At 36.4% G+C, this 19,507-nt stretch overlaps 1 protein-coding gene across 8 annotated transcripts in view; it reads right to left on the bottom strand.

Moving 5' to 3' along the window:
- LOC108736912 (hemicentin-2) overlaps positions 1–19,507 on the bottom strand; it is a 465,590-nt gene that overhangs the window by 135,841 nt on the left and 310,242 nt on the right. For all 8 annotated transcript variants that reach the window (XM_025981202.1, XM_025981203.1, XM_025981199.1 and 5 more), the window contains one exon: positions 19,187–19,359. In XM_025981202.1, the coding sequence (XP_025836987.1) occupies positions 19,187–19,359 (173 nt within the window). The remainder of the gene's footprint in view (positions 1–19,186; positions 19,360–19,507) is intronic.

The raw sequence follows: 19,507 nt of genomic DNA on the forward strand, positions 1-19,507 counted from the left end.
ATATATATATAGAAAATGTGTGTGTCGCGGGACACTACCAAAATAGGCCTTTTTGCAAAAAAATATTACACTAATAAAGCTACTGATGTTTACTACTTAGTATATCAAGCACTAAATATCAATAGATGGCAGTGTATTGCCCTTAATTTCTTGTTCGTTAAATGGGTCTAAAGTTCCAACCAATGTACATTTTCTTTTTGTAATAATTAAAGAAACAATTATACCAACATTTTCGAAACTGTCTACGGTGTGCTGATAAGAGCAGCCGCGCGGAGAGTTGAGAGTCCGCTAGAGTCCCGGCAGCTTGTGCTGTGCTCAGTTGTTCTTTTCATACCTCTGCTCTCCACGTGGCTGTGTGAAAACGAAATGTGTGCTAGGACACATTGTAGAAGTGAAACAGCAACGGAGAAGTGAAAAAACGAATGACAACGGACAAGTGGAGAAACGAATCGCAAAAACTTTTTTACTTCAAGTTCTACAGGCAGATTGTTAATCTACTTGTCCATTTTGAAAACCTACCCATCAAACTTCAAGTTAACATTTTGTCTGGTATTTCGATTTTTTTTAAGTAAGTGGATCGGCTTATTATATCACACAAGGTGACATCCCCAATTGGAGTTAGAGGACGACGTCTGGTGTATCGAAATAGGTATTAGGTTCATGATGCATTTGTTTTTGGGTTGTGTTGCCGTGTCCTTTGCTCGCCACGCTTATTAGCAGTTGGCTGAATGATATTATAAGATCTGGAGACCCAAACCTAGAAGTTGCCAGTTTCCACATAAAGTAAAGATAACGCAGTCATTTTCAACAATAAGAAACAATTTCTGTGTTCTCGCACGGCTAATCTATTTGAAAAGTTTAAAGTGCATGTTTGTACCAGTGCGAAACGTGGACGCTCGTTTCAATGTAATAGAAGAAGTTAGAAACCTTTGGCGTGTGATGTTATAGGAGTATAATGAAAATATCGTTGGTAGCAAAAGTTAAAAATGGGAAATCATTGTAAAGATTAGAGGAACAAAAGGCGCTATGAATATCAATAATGAAAAACAGAAATAGGACAAAAGAACACCTTCTGAGACGTGAAGGATTACTTACAGACATACTATAAATAGGTGCAGGAGTTAATAGAGGGAAAAGAAGACCCGCATTACATTACTGTTCAATAGAAAATAGTGAGGGAGATGAGAGATTTGACCCATAATTACTCTACTATGGGATGTTCTAGTTTTCGGGATGCGTGAAGTTTGGCTCAGGAAAGGAAAAATAGGAGGTGCCTGTCCAATTCGTCTTCAGAGTGAGTATCCTACGATGATGATGATGATGAAAGAAATACTTGCTTTCCGTAAAGCAAATGTATGTATGTATGTCCTGGGGTTTTAGGAAAATTTTTCGCACGATTGTTGGCGACACTGCTGTGCTTGTTAAATAAATATACCTATCGCGTGATAAGAAGCGGCAGCGGTAGAGGGAGAGAAAGGCTGGTAGCTGCGGAGAGAGGGTAAGGATATAATACGCAGCCGCGCGAAGAGCGGGGAGTCCGCTAGATTCCCGCCGGTGTGTGCTGTGCTCAGCTGTTGTTTTCTTACCTCTGCTCTCCACGTGGCTGGGCATCATTGCCTCTATTTGCGGTCTGTGTAAAAGCCAAATCATAATTTGCAGTAAACCTGTGAAAACGAAATGTGTGCTGGAAAACATAGTAGAAACGTAATCTTCAGAGTGAGTATTCTACGATGATGATGCTGCTTTTCGTCAAGTAAAACCTTCTAAATCATCACAGTATTTAACTTTGTTGGAGATATTGTGAAATTAACGAAACACATTTTCATAAAAAAATTAAATTTGAAGTTACCTCCAGGCCTTTAATTTCACGAGCGGTCATTGGTACAAATATGAACATTTGCCTCTCTGACCCGACCTTGCTCAGGTATCTAACTTTTATACATAGCATAGAGAGTATGTACTATTCCTGATTCTGATTAATACTGTATTTTCGAGCTGAGTCCGCTGGTAAACTTTAATGAACAGTAAATTTCGCCCTGACCCACGTAATTGCTAGATCCGATGAAAACCAATTAACCGAATTTGCGTTTAAATTTAGGTTTTAATATGTAAACAATCGCTGCCGCATTATATACCTTTGTTTAAAGCTTTTGTGTGATTGTTTTTATTCTCGGTTCGAGCTCCTTCCACGAGTAATACAATAGAAGCATTAAATTAAAACTCATTGTCAGTAAAACGTAACTGAAAAATGCACACAACTATGCTATTATTCTTAGATGCTGTTTTGTTTGGAAGAAACGCGAAGTAACATTTGAGCAATAAAATTTTTTAGTATGGTAATAGAGAATATCACCGGGTATGTATAATTAGTTGAAATTTTGGCACAATATAGCCTAATACGAAGACATCCTTTTTGTTTCACTCAAATAGCTGTAGTAGTTCTGAATTTACCTAAATTAATATCTGGGTCAATTCGTCAAACTTTCAGAGTTGTTCAGATATATTTTACTTATAATTTGTACATTTTCATTTACTAAAAACTTAACGTTAGCATGCGGTAAACTAATAAAGTTGTACGCTGCTAGTAACGCAAATTGATTGGCTTCATCAGTTTTTGGCTATATCATCATATAAATAAATTTAGTTTCAGTAAGATATTAAGTCCCTTCAATTAATTCCAACTGAGCCTCTAACAAAGGAGTAGCTTTCATCCCCAGAATAATTATGAACTCCAAAGTGCTCTCACAAGGGATTTTGATTTGGGCATCCTTCCAAACAATAATTAATACTCTCTGCTTCACTTTTCATAATTTCGTAAAAGAAAACAAATCCTATAAATCTAAAAATAAAGCACAATGAGATTATCCGCAATGACCTTTTAACGTAAAGGAAAACGTTAAAAATATGTAAATTCATTAAATTTTCTTCGATTCTCTCACTAGAACTGGTTCTACTCTTGGTTAATAACGAACTCAAGAAGCTACCGTTGTAACAATGTAGAATTTCTGGAGAATATATGTTTCCCAAAGTACAGTGGATTTATTAATTACTTCAAGATATACACTGGGGCGCCAAAGAACGAGGTCGTAGTCACTTACGCAGGCTCTTCTCCAATTACTTGAAAAAGTTGGACATATAAATATAAGAAGTTAAGCACTGCCGGGCTTATACTTTTCTTAAGTGTCTCTGCACTTTCTGCCTCCACTCTTTTATTTCTAGCTATCTCAACCACTAATTCGTATCTATTATGCCTAGACCTAGAACTTTCTTACTGTCGTAAATTTTCATGTAATACCTTACTTTCCATTTCATCACCTCTCTCTACATCTTAGCTATCTGTCCTTTTTCTTTCTTTTATTTCTGACAAACTATAGTTTCTGTATTTTCGATCACAACTCGCCTTTCCTTTTTTTGCCTGTTACTAATGCTTCTGTGCTCTTACTATATGTCACCACCTTTTCACTCTTAAGAAGCGTTCCATTAGCACCAAAGACGAGAGTACGAAAGTTACCGTTATTCACCGTTTCATTCATCGTTCTATGTTCTATTCACCGTTTAGTTCCACCTATTGTACGCCGATTGAACGCATTGTATATATTGTATATAGCTCAGTAAACACTACAGTATTATTTCAATCAACAACAAAGACCTACAACCCTTTAATTAGGATTGCTACCATTTCAGTTCACCGAATCGTATGGAACAGTTTTTGGTCCTTCGAGCCGGATAGTGAACATTTAGTTACTAATACAGTGTGTATGAGCCGCATCTTAATAAATTAGTGACACATAACACTGTAAACAGTTCACTTAATTAGTGCACGTGGAAGTGCTCGTAACATCAGTTTTGGATTATTATTACATCATTTACATAATCCTTGAGAAAATGCGATCAACACGCCGCTGATCCAATTCACCGAATCTTATGAAGCACTTTGATAAAAGGAATTGTTGAAATAATCTACTCCATCGTCATAGTTTATGATATTCATTACCTCTGTCTCGATCAATAAAAAAGCCAAAGGGTAAAGTATTTCTCTAAATAACGAAGGCTTAGGTTCTCAAAAATGCAGAGAGATAATAATCATAACGATGTGGTTTTGGACTCCCTTGCAGTATTGTTAAAGAAAACGTGGTAATGGAAATGATCCAAACCTACTTCTAAATCATCACTAATTTACCGATATACCGGTTTATGACTAAAAAAGCACAAAAGTAAGTCAGCCAACTGGAAGCCATCATATCAACAAAGCACTTAACAAAACCCCTGCCAATTGACATCCCCATGTAGAAGACGAGGATAGGGAAGTTATAACAAATTTTAAACGTTGGCGTCCGATTGTGCACATTCAATTAACTATCATCATGTACATCAAAGATAATATTTTTTTTTCGGTCATTTTGGTATTATAGGTATGGTTAAAAACTAACCGAGTTATTTCTTTTGAAATCGCCCTTTAATTCTATCTGCGATCTTATGCAGTATGTGTCACAATAGTTTAGAACCCAAAAGTCGATTTTCCATAGGTATATATGATGGGTCAAGTAATTCTTTTCTTGATAGAGTCACTATGGTTGTTACCTACCCAATTTAATAATAAATTATTCCATAAATATTCAGTTTCCTCGTTTAGTTTCGTTGTTCTGAAAATGGGAGACTGGCAACTCAAGAAAGAATCAGCTCATTTGTAACCAAAACAAAAAGAATAGGATCAAAGAACGTTCAAGATACTTTATCTTGAACCGTGTTTCTCATTTGTGAAAGGACCTTCCGCGAAACAATTCCATCTTAACTACTATCTCCATTTCTCTTTTACTTTCTACATTATTCATTAGTTAGTAGATGAACTTGCTTAGTTCAGGATCTACTAGTGTAGGTGTAAATAGTCGTCTATTAAAAGCTGCAAAAAGTTACTCTCAAAAGAAATAATGGCAATCGTGCTCTTTAGACGTGTAATTGAGTTAAAACTTTTCTCTTTTGAAAGTTCCTTTAGAGTAGATGTTTATTTCAATGAAAAAATTACGGAACTGAACTCACTAACTTTTTTCCAATTGTTTCCTTCCACAAATAACCCTAAATAACCCTTCGTGTACTATTGACTTTAATGTTTGTATAGGTTCTAATTGCAAAGCAAAAGTATTTTCTTTTAGCGTTTTAAGTCTTTTAAACTACTTAATAAAGAGATGAATTTTTACTGTATCGTGGTTTTTAAAGAGTTAATTCGATTTCCTTTACTATTCTTTTGTTGATTTTGTACAATTTTTAATCATATAGTGAATTTTCGGGCCGTTTTGTCTACGGCTAACTGGGAGATGAACATTGTTACGTATGACGCCATGTAAACTTCTTCTGCGACAGTTCAAGAAAATACAAACGCTTTGAATTTCTTATTCAGACTTTTATTACGTGAAATAATCATTTTGATTCCCATTTTTCGATTTTGTATTCTTCTTTTACATCCATCAATCCGTTAACAAAAATTGTAAAAGAAGAGTCCAAGTTCGATTCCGGATCCGTCTGCCTTGGTACAAATTTTTCTGTAGTTTCCCTGGATCACGTGGGCAAATGCTGGGTCAGTAATATTCCACAGATAATCTTTTATTTCGCCCGTCTCATCTTTTTCACCTGAACCACCACCCACCCAATCCCACGATTTCGACCTTCCGACGTAGTCCAGAGGGACTGTTCGCCCAACGGCATTAGTGACTGGTGGAAATGAAACATCCAAATGTTTTTTAAGTTTTTAATAGCTTAACCGAAGTGTTTAGTAATCAAATTTACTTGCACTGTGACTTCACGATGACAGTACAAACCAGCACCTGCTTACTGGGGAACTCGTAGATGAAGTGGTAAAGCGTCGCTAGGAGAAGGATATACGAGGGTGGATTGATAAGTTTCCGGCCTGACCAAGAAAAACAAGGTTTTTAAAAATTTTTTTTTTATTTCTCAACATAATCTCCTCCAAGGCTGATACATTTCTCATAGCGGTGTTCCAGTCTATTAATGCCATCTCTATAGACTGATTCGTCAAGCTCCTCAAAATAACCATTTACAGCTTCGATTACNTTAAACTACTTAATAAAGAGATGAATTTTTACTGTATCGTGGTTTTTAAAGAGTTAATTCGATTTCCTTTACTATTCTTTTGCACAATTTTTAATCATATAGTGATAACTGGGAGATGAACATACAAACATCGATACTGAACAGCATTGTTACGTATGACGTCATATAAACTTCTTCTGCGACAGTTCAAGAAAATACAAACGCTTTGAATTTCTTATTCAGACTTTTATTACGTGAAATAATCATTTTGATTCCCATTTTTCGATTTTGTATTCTTCTTTTACATCCATCAATCCGTTAACAAAAATTGTAAAATAAGAGTTCAAAATTGAAAAATTGGAAATAGGCCGTTTCGATTCCGAGCCCGTCTGCCTTGGTCCAAATTTTTCTGTAGTTTCCCTAGATCACTTGGGTAAATGTTGGGGCAGTAATATTCCACAGATAATCTTTTATTCTCTTCTGTCTTCATTTCGTCCGTCTCATCTTTCTCACCTGAACCACCACCCACCCATTCCCACGATTCCTGAAAGGAGGCTGAAGATGGTCTTCCGTCCGACCTTCCGACGTAGTCCAAAGGGACTGTTCGCCAATCAGCATTAGTGACTGGTGGAAATGAAACATCCAAATGTTTTTTAAGTTTTTAATAGCTTTACCGAAGTGTTTAGTTATCAAATGTACTTGCGCTGTGACTTCATGATGGCAGTACAAACCAGCACCTGCTTACTGGTGAATTCGTAGATGAAGTGGTAAAACGTCCCTGGGAGAAGGATATATGAGCGTGACTGGAAGTGAACCTACTATATAGAATTTTCATACTTTGCTCTAGTTTGACGGTGTACGTGTGATTTCGAAGTCGACAAAGAGGTTTACCGGAAGTGCAGTAAAAGGTAGCTACTAATATACGTGATGTCTTGCTCAGCAGACCGAGGTGGCCACATTTGATGGTAAGTCGACAGTGCAAAGTGCGTGGAGTTTTGGTGATTAACAACATATAGTATTATTGCTCCTAATTACTGTATTAAAAGGATATGACAATCCATTGGAACCACGACGGTATGAGTTGCTTTCTTGTTCAAGAACTGAGAGTTAATGCAATACGGTTTTTTGTCGAAATTGAACGAATTTCGCGGCGACCCGACTCATGCCCAAATCATTGATAAAAATCGAATGGCGGGAGCCGATCGATACGTTTAGGTCCTTCTTCTCTTCGGTGGTTCGATTTCTGCCCTTTGAGAACATTTTGTACCACCGATAAACGTTGCTTCGGCCCAAGGTAGCTTCACCATATGCCACAGTCAACATTCGGAATGCGTCCGCGCATTTAATTTTGTTTGTCACACAAAATTTTGATACAGATCCTTTGATCCATTTTTTGGAATAGGTAAAAATCGAAGACGACTCACTATATGTGCAACCAAAGCAGCTGTCAAAAATTAACTGAACATTCAACATGGCCGATGAACTTGTCGGTATAAGTGAGAGACATGATTACCAACATATCGCTACAAAAAAATTCAATATTCGCGATACTTTTTGAACAGACCTCGTATGTGTGTATTAACTAAAGCTAGACGGGTGCAAGATATTGAAATAGTCGAAAATTCGTTTTTTCATCCATGAGATTTCTAAACTCTAGAAAATGTAACTGATGGTATTTATATGCTGTTATTTGTTATTTGGACTTTTATTCGCAATATAAATACCTGCATAGCAATATGATGTTGACTGCATAAACATTTTCCAGTTCGATTCATTTATTGGTTGTTTAAATTAATGCAGAATATACAAGCTTTTCCAGTTTTATCCAGTTACGTGTATATATCTAATAATATATCAATAATGCAATTTGTACGATTAATTGACGTGACCCGCACAAAACTTGGGTCTCACTGAAGTTATAATGAAACGCTAATTTAATGTGCCGTCACAGGTTGCAACATTTCCCGAGGCAACATAAACCCACATTCTCTTAAATATAGCGAAACAATTTTCTAATTTATGCGCACGTCAGAGTGACCAAACATGTACAAATGAATGTGTTTTCCAGCAGCTACTTTCCAGCCGACATTTTCAGAATACGTATTCACCATAAAAGGAAAATTGGTCCCTTTCATAAAAAAGTAAATTAATATAACTACTGCGAAAAAATATACTGTACCACTCATAACAGTATGTGGAAAAAGGTACTTTTCGGTAGATGATTCTATTCATATTTATTTTATGATGCATTGTTCGGTTAGTGCCATAGGTACTAATGGTAAATGTGTCATTCCATATACTAAAGGAACTTCGTGAACAGTTCTTGATTTATCAATTCATTTGCGAGATTTATTGCGTAAAAGATGGACGTTAATAAAGAGAAAATTTTGCATATTTTACAATTTTGCTTCGATAAATAAAAACCCATATGCCACGCAGCTGAAGCTGTGCATAGTGTTGGATTCCAGTACTGTCACAGACACGTTGTAACTTTGGTTTCTTCGATTTCGTTCTGGTAATTAATGATCGATATAAAGCAGCATAGGAACAGTTACAGTGTCCCTTAGGATCTGAAGATCGACCACAAAATACTTTTAAACCATTTGTATAAACTATTGCTGTCCTGATTCTGGTCTAAAGGCTGTCGTCGGTTGTGATGAGCTTCCTTAGAGGTTCTTCAATTTCTTATGCTGGATGTAGACTGATTGCTTCTCCTGAGTAAGTTCATAGGCGTTCTAGTGAGGAAACGAGGTAACAAGTTTGACCACATGGTACAGAGGAACTCAACACACACGACAGGTCTGCACGCTTTATTCAACCACCACCCGAGTTAACTGTATGGCATCATCAGGACCCTGACTCTGAACGAGCTGGATGGATCTGCGAACCATAAAATCTCTAGGCGGAACTCCAACGTTTAAAGACCACCTTCGAGACGTATGACCACAAAAAGGGAGATCGAGAGATCAATGGACTAAAGCCACCAGCGCACTACCTCTCCAGCATATATATTAAATATTTTTTAAAGTCAAGAACGAAATTGGCAGTGTCAGACGGAGAATCCTAAAGAGACATGACATCAGAATCATCTTCAAACCTACGAAGAAGATCCAGCAAACCATCAGATCAGCTAAGGACAAAAGGACTCTTTTTCTGCCTCAGGGGTCTACTGCATACCCTGTTTCTACGAAAAGGTCTACATAAAAACCACTAAGTGATCGATGGGAACCAAACTCAAGGAACACAAAGCAAGCTGCCGGTTCGAACATTGAAAAGTCTGCGGTGGTCGAACACACACTGAGCAATGGCGAGACAAAACACTCTTTAAAAACTGCGAGTTGATNACGATTTTCCTGCTTTTCCATTTTTACGAAAACCACAGAGGCGTCTTGTTCAGCGTGCTGTCAAACCTACACTAGCAAGGAGATCGGGCTGAAACTATAGCTACAAGCTATCCAAGGATGGTACTATAGAATGTCACCTCAAGGTAGGCCTAGTGGCGTCATCTCTTGGTTAGGCCGGAAACTTATCAATCCACCCTCGTATGAGCGTGACTTTCATACTTTACTTAGTTTGATGTGCACGTGTGATTTCGAAATCGACAAAGAGGTTTACCGGAAGTGCAGTAAAGGGTAACTACTAATATACGTGATGTCTCGTTCAGCAGACCGGGGTAGCCACATTTGGTGGTAAGTCGACAGCGCAAAGTGCGTGGGGTTTCGGTGATTAACCACATATCCCCGTTTTGTTTATATTTGTTTAGCGTATTATTGCTCCCAGTTACTGTATTAAAGGATTTTTTTTGTCGAAATTTTTATACGAATTTCGCGGCGACCCATCTCATGCCCAAATCATTGATAAAAATCGAATGGCAGGAACCGATCGATACGTTTAGGTCCTTCTCTTACGGCGGTTCGATGATTGGAGAATACTATTTTCTTCACTTCATCAATGCTTTGGTCTATTGTTGACGTGCTCAGGCGTCTACACGCTCTTCGTCGTTCACATCTCGGCCCTTTGAGAACATTTTGTACCACCAATAAACGTTGCTCCGGTCCGGGGTAGCTTCACCATATGCCACAGTCAACATTCAGAATGCGTCCGCGCACTTAACTTTGTTTTTCACACAAAATTTGATACAAATCTTTTGATCCATTTTTTGGAATAGGAAATCGAAGACGACTCAATATAGGTGCAAGTAAAGCAGCTGTCAAAAATTAACTGAACATTCAACAAGGCCGAACTTGTAAGAGACATGATTACCAACATATCGCCACAAAAAAATTCAATATTCGCGATACTTTTTAAACAGACCTCATATGTGTTTATTCGCTCATTCAACTAAAGCTAGACGGGTGCAAGATATTGGAATAGTCGAAAATTCGTTTTTTCATCCATGAGGTTTCTAAACTCTAGAAAATGTAACTGATGGTATTTATATGCTGTTATTTGTTATTTGGACTTTTATTCGCAATATAAATACCTGCATAGCAATATGATGTTGACTGCATAAACATTTTCCAGTTCGATTCATTTATTGGTTGTTTAAATTAATGCAGAATATACAAGCTTTTGCAGTTTTGTCCAGTTACGTGTATATATCTAATAATATATCAATAATGCAATTTGTACGATTAATTGACGTGACCCGCACAAAACTTGGGTCTCACTGAAGTTATAAAGAAACGCTAATTTAATGTGCCGTCACAGGTTGCAACATTTCCCGAGGCAACATAAACCCACATTCTCTTAAATATAGCGAAACAATTTTCTAATTTATGCGCACGTCAGAGTGACCAAACATGTACAAATGAATGTGTTTTCCAGCAGCTACTTTCCAGCCGACATTTTCAGAATACGTATTCACCATAAAAGGAAAATTGGTCCCTTTCATAAAAAAGTAAATTAATATAACTACTGCGAAAAAATATACTGTACCACTCATAACAGTATGTGGAAAAAGGTACTTTTCGGTAGATGATTCTATTCATATTTATTTTATGATGCATTGTTCGGTTAGTGCCATAGGTACTAATGGTAAATGTGTCATTCCATATACTAAAGGAACTTCGTGAACAGTTCTTGATTTATCAATTCATTTGCGAGATTTATTGCGTAAAAGATGGACGTTAATAAAGAGAAAATTTTGCATATTTTACAATTTTGCTTCGATAAATAAAAACCCATATGCCACGCAGCTGAAGCTGTGCATAGTGTTGGATTCCAGTACTGTCACAGACACGTTGTAACTTTGGTTTCTTCGATTTCGTTCTGGTAATTAATGATCGATATAAAGCAGCATAGGAACAGTTACAGTGTCCCTTAGGATCTGAAGATCGACCACAAAATACTTTTAAACCATTTGTATAAACTATTGCTGTCCTGATTCTGGTCTAAAGGCTGTCGTCGGTTGTGATGAGCTTCCTTAGAGGTTCTTCAATTTCTTATGCTGGATGTAGACTGATTGCTTCTCCTGAGTAAGTTCATAGGCGTTCTAGTGAGGAAACGAGGTAACAAGTTTGACCACATGGTACAGAGGAACTCAACACACACGACAGGTCTGCACGCTTTATTCAACCACCACCCGAGTTAACTGTATGGCATCATCAGGACCCTGACTCTGAACGAGCTGGATGGATCTGCGAACCATAAAATCTCTAGGCGGAACTCCAACGTTTAAAGACCACCTTCGAGACGTATGACCACAAAAAGGGAGATCGAGAGATCAATGGACTAAAGCCACCAGCGCACTACCTCTCCAGCATATATATTAAATATTTTTTAAAGTCAAGAACGAAATTGGCAGTGTCAGACGGAGAATCCTAAAGAGACATGACATCAGAATCATCTTCAAACCTACGAAGAAGATCCAGCAAACCATCAGATCAGCTAAGGACAAAAGGACTCTTTTTCTGCCTCAGGGGTCTACTGCATACCCTGTTTCTACGAAAAGGTCTACATAAAAACCACTAAGTGATCGATGGGAACCAAACTCAAGGAACACAAAGCAAGCTGCCGGTTCGAACATTGAAAAGTCTGCGGTGGTCGAACACGAGCAATGGCGAGACAAAACACTCTTTAAAAACTGCGAGTTGATAACATCGGTTAACTATCACAGTAGGATGATCAGAGAGGCCATGGAGATTCAAAAACATTCAAGAATTTCAACAAGAATGAGGAAACTCTCAGACTTAATCAGATTTATAATTCGATCCCCAGGAACTCCCGAACGGTATCGACTGGCATACTATTGTTGACTGAAGCGGAACAAGCTCCATCCAGCATCAGAGATGGAAGAAGCTGGTGACTCTTGCAAGCCAATGAAGTAATTCCAATAGAGGACGGCCTTTAAATCCGAATCAGGATAATACTAGTTCACCAAGGGGCAGCGAGCAAGTCTTTACCAATCAACCAATAAAAAACACAATGAACCTCATTTTTTTGTCAGAGCCATCAAGGCGCAGCTAAACTAAACCACGATTAACAGTTTGGTGGAAGGGAATTTTCCATATGACCAAATAGTAATTTCGAACTTGCTGCCAAGAATGATCGTTTTAAGGTAATTATCGACTAGAATTGGTCAAAATTGGTCAACTGGGAAGAATTTATATACCATAAGAACAACGTTAGGTTGCATTAATCAATAGTGACTAACCAGAAACTCCGTCAGCTTGATTCGGAAGTATTGATGCATCCACTTTATAGTCCGAACCTGACAGTAAGTGATTAAAATATTTTTGCCTTTGCCACCTTTGTTGATGGCAAGTTACTCTCAATAGGAAATTGTCAAAATTACTTACTTAATAGGCTTATTCCAGTAAGGATTAGTGTTTCTTTGAATGGGGTTTCATGAAACTACCTTCAAAATGGTGACAAAATTCTATAACACAGAGTAGGTAGTTGATTCCAATCGAACAATCTTTACTGTATTAAATAAAGCGTTGAAATAAATGAAAGAGAAATGGATTTTTTTATGATAATGTGTACGAAAATAACTACAGCGCGCTACACAATCATTGTTAGAGTTCGTTGGTGGTACAGAGATCACATTAATTTATCAAGGTAGATTAAACTAAATTTGAATAAAATCGTTTACCAAATACTAATAATTAATTTTTCTTTCCTTTTTTTTAAAGAAAGTGAGGCAACTGAGGGCACAGTACAAACGTCGTTAAAATTCAATAACATTTTAATTACGAGGTTTTGAAATGAAAAGTGGCAAATTAGGGTTTAATTAATTTTTGAAGATCTTTCTAACGGAAACTCACGCTGGGTGCATGAAATGAACTCATTATCGTCACTTCACCATAAAGAGAGGTAAATACCATTTACTGTAGGTGTTTAAAATAAGATTCGTGTCTAAGTTACCTACTTATCTCCAAAAGAATAGATGAAATTAAATTTAAAACCTTAGAAAACACGACGGCCTATAATGCACGATATAGACAAAAAAAGAGGTAGAAATTACCGAATTTTGAAAGTTCCGAAGTTTGCCATCGGTTGTAAAACCCAAGAAAAGAGTTAACTAGAAAACACTGATTTCCTCAATTATAAAATGCTTCTGACAAATGGCAGTTCCTGAGTCACCGTATCTTTTTCTGATTTTGAGCGGGATAGCTTAATTCTTGGAGCAATACAAAGGGTATTAGTTGAATTTTCAGTTTGCCTATCTTCAGCAATGTATTTCTGTCGCTTGCCAAAGTCATCTAGACAAATGCTAAAACAGTAATATCACACAAGTAGTCATTCACGCTTTGTCCCATTTTTCGTCTAACCTAACTTAACTTCACCTAACCTATCCTAACTAGGGTTGCCACCCGTACTTTATTATAAAGTATTGTACTCTATTTTGACCGTGCGTACGTTATACTTTACAAGACACATAAAGTACGCAAAAATACTTTATTTAAGGCCTTAAGTAGACATCGTAATTTTGTAAGCGATTATTCGAAATTCAGAGTATTTTTACATCAATAATATTGCACAGAAAAAATACCAAGCCCTATTTACGGAACAACCTGATTTCCCAAATCTGTTCAAAGTAGTGTCACTTTTGCTGTCCGTTCCGGCCACTTCAGCATTTACAGAAAGAGTATTCTCTGTTATGAACGCAAAGTGGCGGGGACGACAGAAATAAAGCTTCATTGAAACTAATTAAAAATGAACTTTTACTTTACTTAAATCTTTGTTTGCCTTGTTTAGATGCTATTAATGTATTGTAAGAGCGACAGCAATTTGTTACTGGCTGCTAGGTGTAACAAAAAATATGTTTAAAAACAAAAAATAAAATACTTTATTTTTATGCTGAGTACTTATTCTCTTTCGAACCTTTTAGTCGAGAAATACTTTATGTAAAGCCTGAAAAGGTGGCAACCCTAATCCTAACCCACCCATTCACGCTATTTCTAATAGTTGCTGAAGAGGGCCTTTTTTTCTACCTACCACTTCACACTACAATGTAGGTCGGTGGGTCAGCCCGTCATCAGCAGCATCCGGTTTGAATGGCATGCAATATAGTTGTTTTTTGTTGTTAATGTTGACTATGGTATTAATTAACAAACTTCTTTAAATATTGATTACTCATTTATAATATTGTCATGGAATGTTCTTGAATAATTGCGGAAACTTCTCCTTTTGTCGTGCATCCTATTTCCTGTTTGACTGTCATCAACCACCATAGCTCTCAGATGCCGGCAGTATTATCAAAGACACCGCCAAATCGATCGTCACTTTCGGCATTCGTTCACTGTAACACACCTACTTCGCTATTCAGAACAATCTTCCGTAACATCAAGCAAAATAGTTGAAAATTTATCAGTAGCTTTATATTCAGATTAAAAAATGAGGCTTTAATATATCATCTAAATCATGCTGTATGTTTTGAATTTAAGTGGGTAAGATTTACTGAGGAAGTGAGTCTATGCAGTTTGAAAAACTGGAACAATCTCTTTTACTGTAAAAATTCCCTTTAAACTTGTGTATGCTCCACAGTCCGTTAAACATCACGTCTTTTCCCTGAAATGCGAATGCATGTTTAATAAGTTCGTTTTCCTTGCCGTGAAAGAACAACGCAAGCAAAAAAGGTAGCTGAGAAGAAGATACGGTCGTCACGTAGCAGAGTATTCTGGGTCAAGCGTTAGATTTCGAGCACTTTTTTTTATAATCCGTGCTGGAGAACGATAGAAAATATAAGTACTAGAATGTTCTTTTAGCTGATCGATTCTCCTTGTCTACGAAGAGTGAAGTAACAATACAACTATAAAACGAAAGCTCACTTCAATGATTTCCCTTCTGAAATTGTTGATAATCTGCTATGTAAAAGACAACTTAAGGTGAACTTCAAAAATTTCTCTGCGCTATTTAATCAATCAAGTCATAAATAAGAACATTTTAAATTAGATAGGATGGGTATACCTTTCCATTATATTTTACCAGGAATTGGCAACATATTTAAAAAATTCGGTTTTACAATTGTATTTAAAACCAATAAAATAGCCTCAAAATCTACTCAGGAAACACTGAAGACAGAATAGGTACGTCGTGAGTTGATGAAATTAATTGTCAGGGTTGTGAATTAAAATACGTTGATCAACTAAAAGAACCACTCCAGTTGAGCATAAGGAGTCATCATCATCATCATCATAGGGTCGTCAGCCCAAAGACTCGTTGGGCACGCACCTCAACTGTTATTCTGAGAAAATGTTCGCATTTCACTAGAACATCCCACGTACAGGCCTGACGCTGGAAGCTGGCGGAAATTTTAAAATGGCGTGGATGCGCGGTGGCAAAAGTAGACAGTTTTAGGTATAACGATTGCAGGCCTCTTTCTTCAATATTCGTATCAGGGGCGTAGATTAAATATTTAAAAATAGGGATCAGTGAGCAAGTAATAGACAGACAAACAGAAGAACTAATTGTTGATGTTGGTGACAGTGATAGAGATTCCCATGATGACAGTGAATGTGAAAACTAACTATAAAACCAAAGCAATATATTTTTTCTTTTTGGTAAATTCTACATTATTTTTTAGTACGCTACTATCCTATCTATATTAATACTATAATTTACGCCTACTGAAAGCTTATTTGTGTATCGGTTCCAAGTGACTTACCCAAATAAGTCATAAATGGGCAAGTACCTGCGCGACCGCTCGCCAGCTTCCTTCGTCCGACCTGTACTTAACTATTTGTGAACAGTAATCCAACCTAGATTTATATCTACGTTTCTGCTTCTGGTATATGTCTCTAATTGGCACTAAGAGTCATATCTAACTCATCTCATATAGAAAAGTAAGGTGTAGCCAGGCATACTGTCAATACAAATTATCATGTGGGCTATATCATCCGAAAATCTGAGCGTGATAATCTTTTCTTCCTAGAATTTCTATCAAGAAAACTGTCTTATATTTCTCAATAGTTAATTGCATCTTCCAGAATAGATTAAGAATTAACTGTAACATATATTCCACACATAGATACAATACAGCAGGCAAGTTTCGTACAACCCTTTCAGTAATTTTCAGACGTGAGATGAAAAATTGTGGAACCCTCTCTTCTTCTCTGTTTCGGTGTTTCTGATTGGCTAGCACAGATGACACTCAAATGTACATGAAATGAAAAAACTATAGATGAAGTCCCTTTATTTTTTATTTCTTTCTTTTTAATGCAAAACGCACTTCCAATGCGTTTGCCTACTCTAAATCTATGATACTCCAACTTTAATTTTGTGCTAGGAATACGTAGGCCACTTAGTAAGGTCACATGAACACATTTGTACATACGCTCAAATTAATTATCAAACCAGAGGTTCCATATTTTTCTTTGACACGGTGAAACAGGTGGTCAAAATCTTCTCTTCATATGATGAAAGCTTGCGTTCTTTTAGTTGATGCGAAATCGTAGGGTAGCTTTAGGTCTGGACTGTAGAGCGGATGATCTAACAGTCTAATACCGGAAGACACCAGAAATTCTGAAATTTTGTAGGATGAAGAAACCAAAAGATTGGTTTTTGGTTGAAATTCTTTAAGCGTGCTCATTATTAGGGTCAGGCACGATTATACAGTGTTACAAATCTAAAGAAATTGTCAATTTTTTAATGTGTACAGTACACGTGGATTCCAAAATGAACAGCGTGCAAAAGTTGTGCTAAATACCTGCCGAGTGACTGAAACGTTTCATTTTTTTTTTGAGTTGAAGAGAAACTCCATTTTATTAAAGCTGTCATTTATTGTTTGAAATTCATTTTCGAAAGTGATTTTTCAAATCTGTTACCGGCGTTGTAATTTCAGTTAGATTAATTAGTCACCATTTTTAATTAAGTTCTCTTTCTTAAATCCTTGCTTAGATTAGATAGATCTTTTGATGCGGCTTATAATTTGTTATTGCAACTAGTCTTATTGGCTTTATGTCAACTTCGTTAGTAGTTGCTTGTAACGATCTTTATTCCTTTTTAAACGTCTTTGTAGAAAAATGAAAAGAGATTTACAAGATTATAACTTTCATAAAACTTGGTCTTTTTCCTTGTCAAGTTGATCGCTCTCGAGTTCTCCGACTTAATAAAATTCTGAAGGATAAAAGCTTCTTTAAGTTACTGCGAAAAATGTAGAACAACATACGTAGAGGAAAAGTACTTTAATTCAGATAATAATTTACTCATATATAATCTATTTAATCTATAAAAAAGTTGCTTGTTTACTACAAAATATACAATCAAAATTGCAATAACATTAATGTATTTAATTAGAAATTGAAACAATCATTTTTACGATAAGGACATACCCAAATTATGCAAAAGATTTGCTTGTTTAATACAAAAAATATAACCAAAATTACAAAAATACCTAATTATTGTGTTCACTTTAATATTGAAACAACCATTTGTAGACCAAGGAAGGACAATTCGAAATCACAAAATTAAAATTTGTACGTATTTTGTGACGTATATTATACTTAAGTATGTATCTACATGTTTTTAATTTTAAACGTTTTGTAAATATTGCCAGAGTCGAGATATTACAGATTGCAGCCTTTTTTTTAACAATAGAAATATTAATTACTAATTATTTAAAGACATACGGCATTTATTCTACGTTTCGTACTAATTGAAAATACAACAGGCAAATAAAAAGTAACATGTTATCACAAGAAGACTAAAGATTAGGAGTAAAAATTTATTCCGAAACGAATTAATTTGGAAAGCGTCATGACTAATGAAGGATATAAAATGTAGGAGTCCACTGTAAACGCAAAACCTCGTTGCCTATTCGTCAAATTAGACGCGCACTGCCTTGCTGCGCAGCGAACTGCCGAACACAACTTGGTGATGCTTTTACGACTCGCGCACTGCATTATTGCGGGGTTCTATTGGCTGAGTGCGCGATGGAAGAGCCACCTAGCGGTTACAGTTACGGCGGACTAAAATGTCAAATGGCTAGCTGTCATGACGAAAAATAAGTAGACAAACAAATAATTTATACGAAATATCGTCATTTACACATGTTCTATTCGATCATACAAATGTATACTGTCGATAATAACGTTAATCTTTTTTATTTCTCGTCTAAAATGGCACAGTCAGCTAGTGCACACGTTTTTTTTTGTAACTGTCTTCATGAAAAGTAAATAAATAAATAAACAAATTCAATCGAATAACGCATTATATATATATTGTAGACAATTATTTATGAGTGTAGGGTTGTAAGCAATGCATACTGTTTATGTATTTTAGTTAAATATGTCTAAATTATAGCAATTATCCATTTCATTCGTTATTCTCGTTTCCAATTTGCTTGTGGAAATTTATAGAATTTGCGATTACTATTTTTGTACTTAACTACCCAGTAGGTTTATTGTCGCATATTTATTTATTTTTGCCTAATAATGCAGAGATACGTAAATTTCATTAGTAAATACTGACACTTGGTCCGCCGAAAGTTCCTTGTTTGGTCACGGCGCGCGGTGCGATCGAATCGTATCTCTCCCACCACCTACTTCGCACACAGCCAATAAGACTTTCATTGCTATCTGTAGTCTTCCTTGTTATAAAATACACATCTAGATATGACTACGTTCGTCCTACATTATTTCACTAAAAACGATGCAACCTTCAATATTCGGAAATAACAATTATTATATGTACTTACCATCATTTCTGGAATGGTTAAAACTTTGTCAGGATTGACAATCAGATCTGAATTATTGTACCATTTCACTTCAGCTGCAGGTTTTGCTCCGTACACATCACAAGTGAGTAAAACATTTGATCCTTGAACCACATGGCTATTGACTCCCCCTAATTCCAACTTTGTAGGCCTCACTGTAACAAAAAAGCCTGATTGAAGGTTTTGAACATTTGATTAACGTTTAATTGTAAAATGGTGTTACTAGACGAGGGTCATAATAATGCGCCTACATAAACGATCTTGTGCAGCAAACCTAGGTCAGACCCATCGTTTTTATGTTTC

The sequence above is a fragment of the Agrilus planipennis genome, unplaced genomic scaffold, assembly GCF_000699045.2.
Source record: "Agrilus planipennis isolate EAB-ADULT unplaced genomic scaffold, Apla_2.0 scaffold9, whole genome shotgun sequence".
Taxonomy (NCBI): domain Eukaryota; kingdom Metazoa; phylum Arthropoda; class Insecta; order Coleoptera; family Buprestidae; genus Agrilus; species Agrilus planipennis.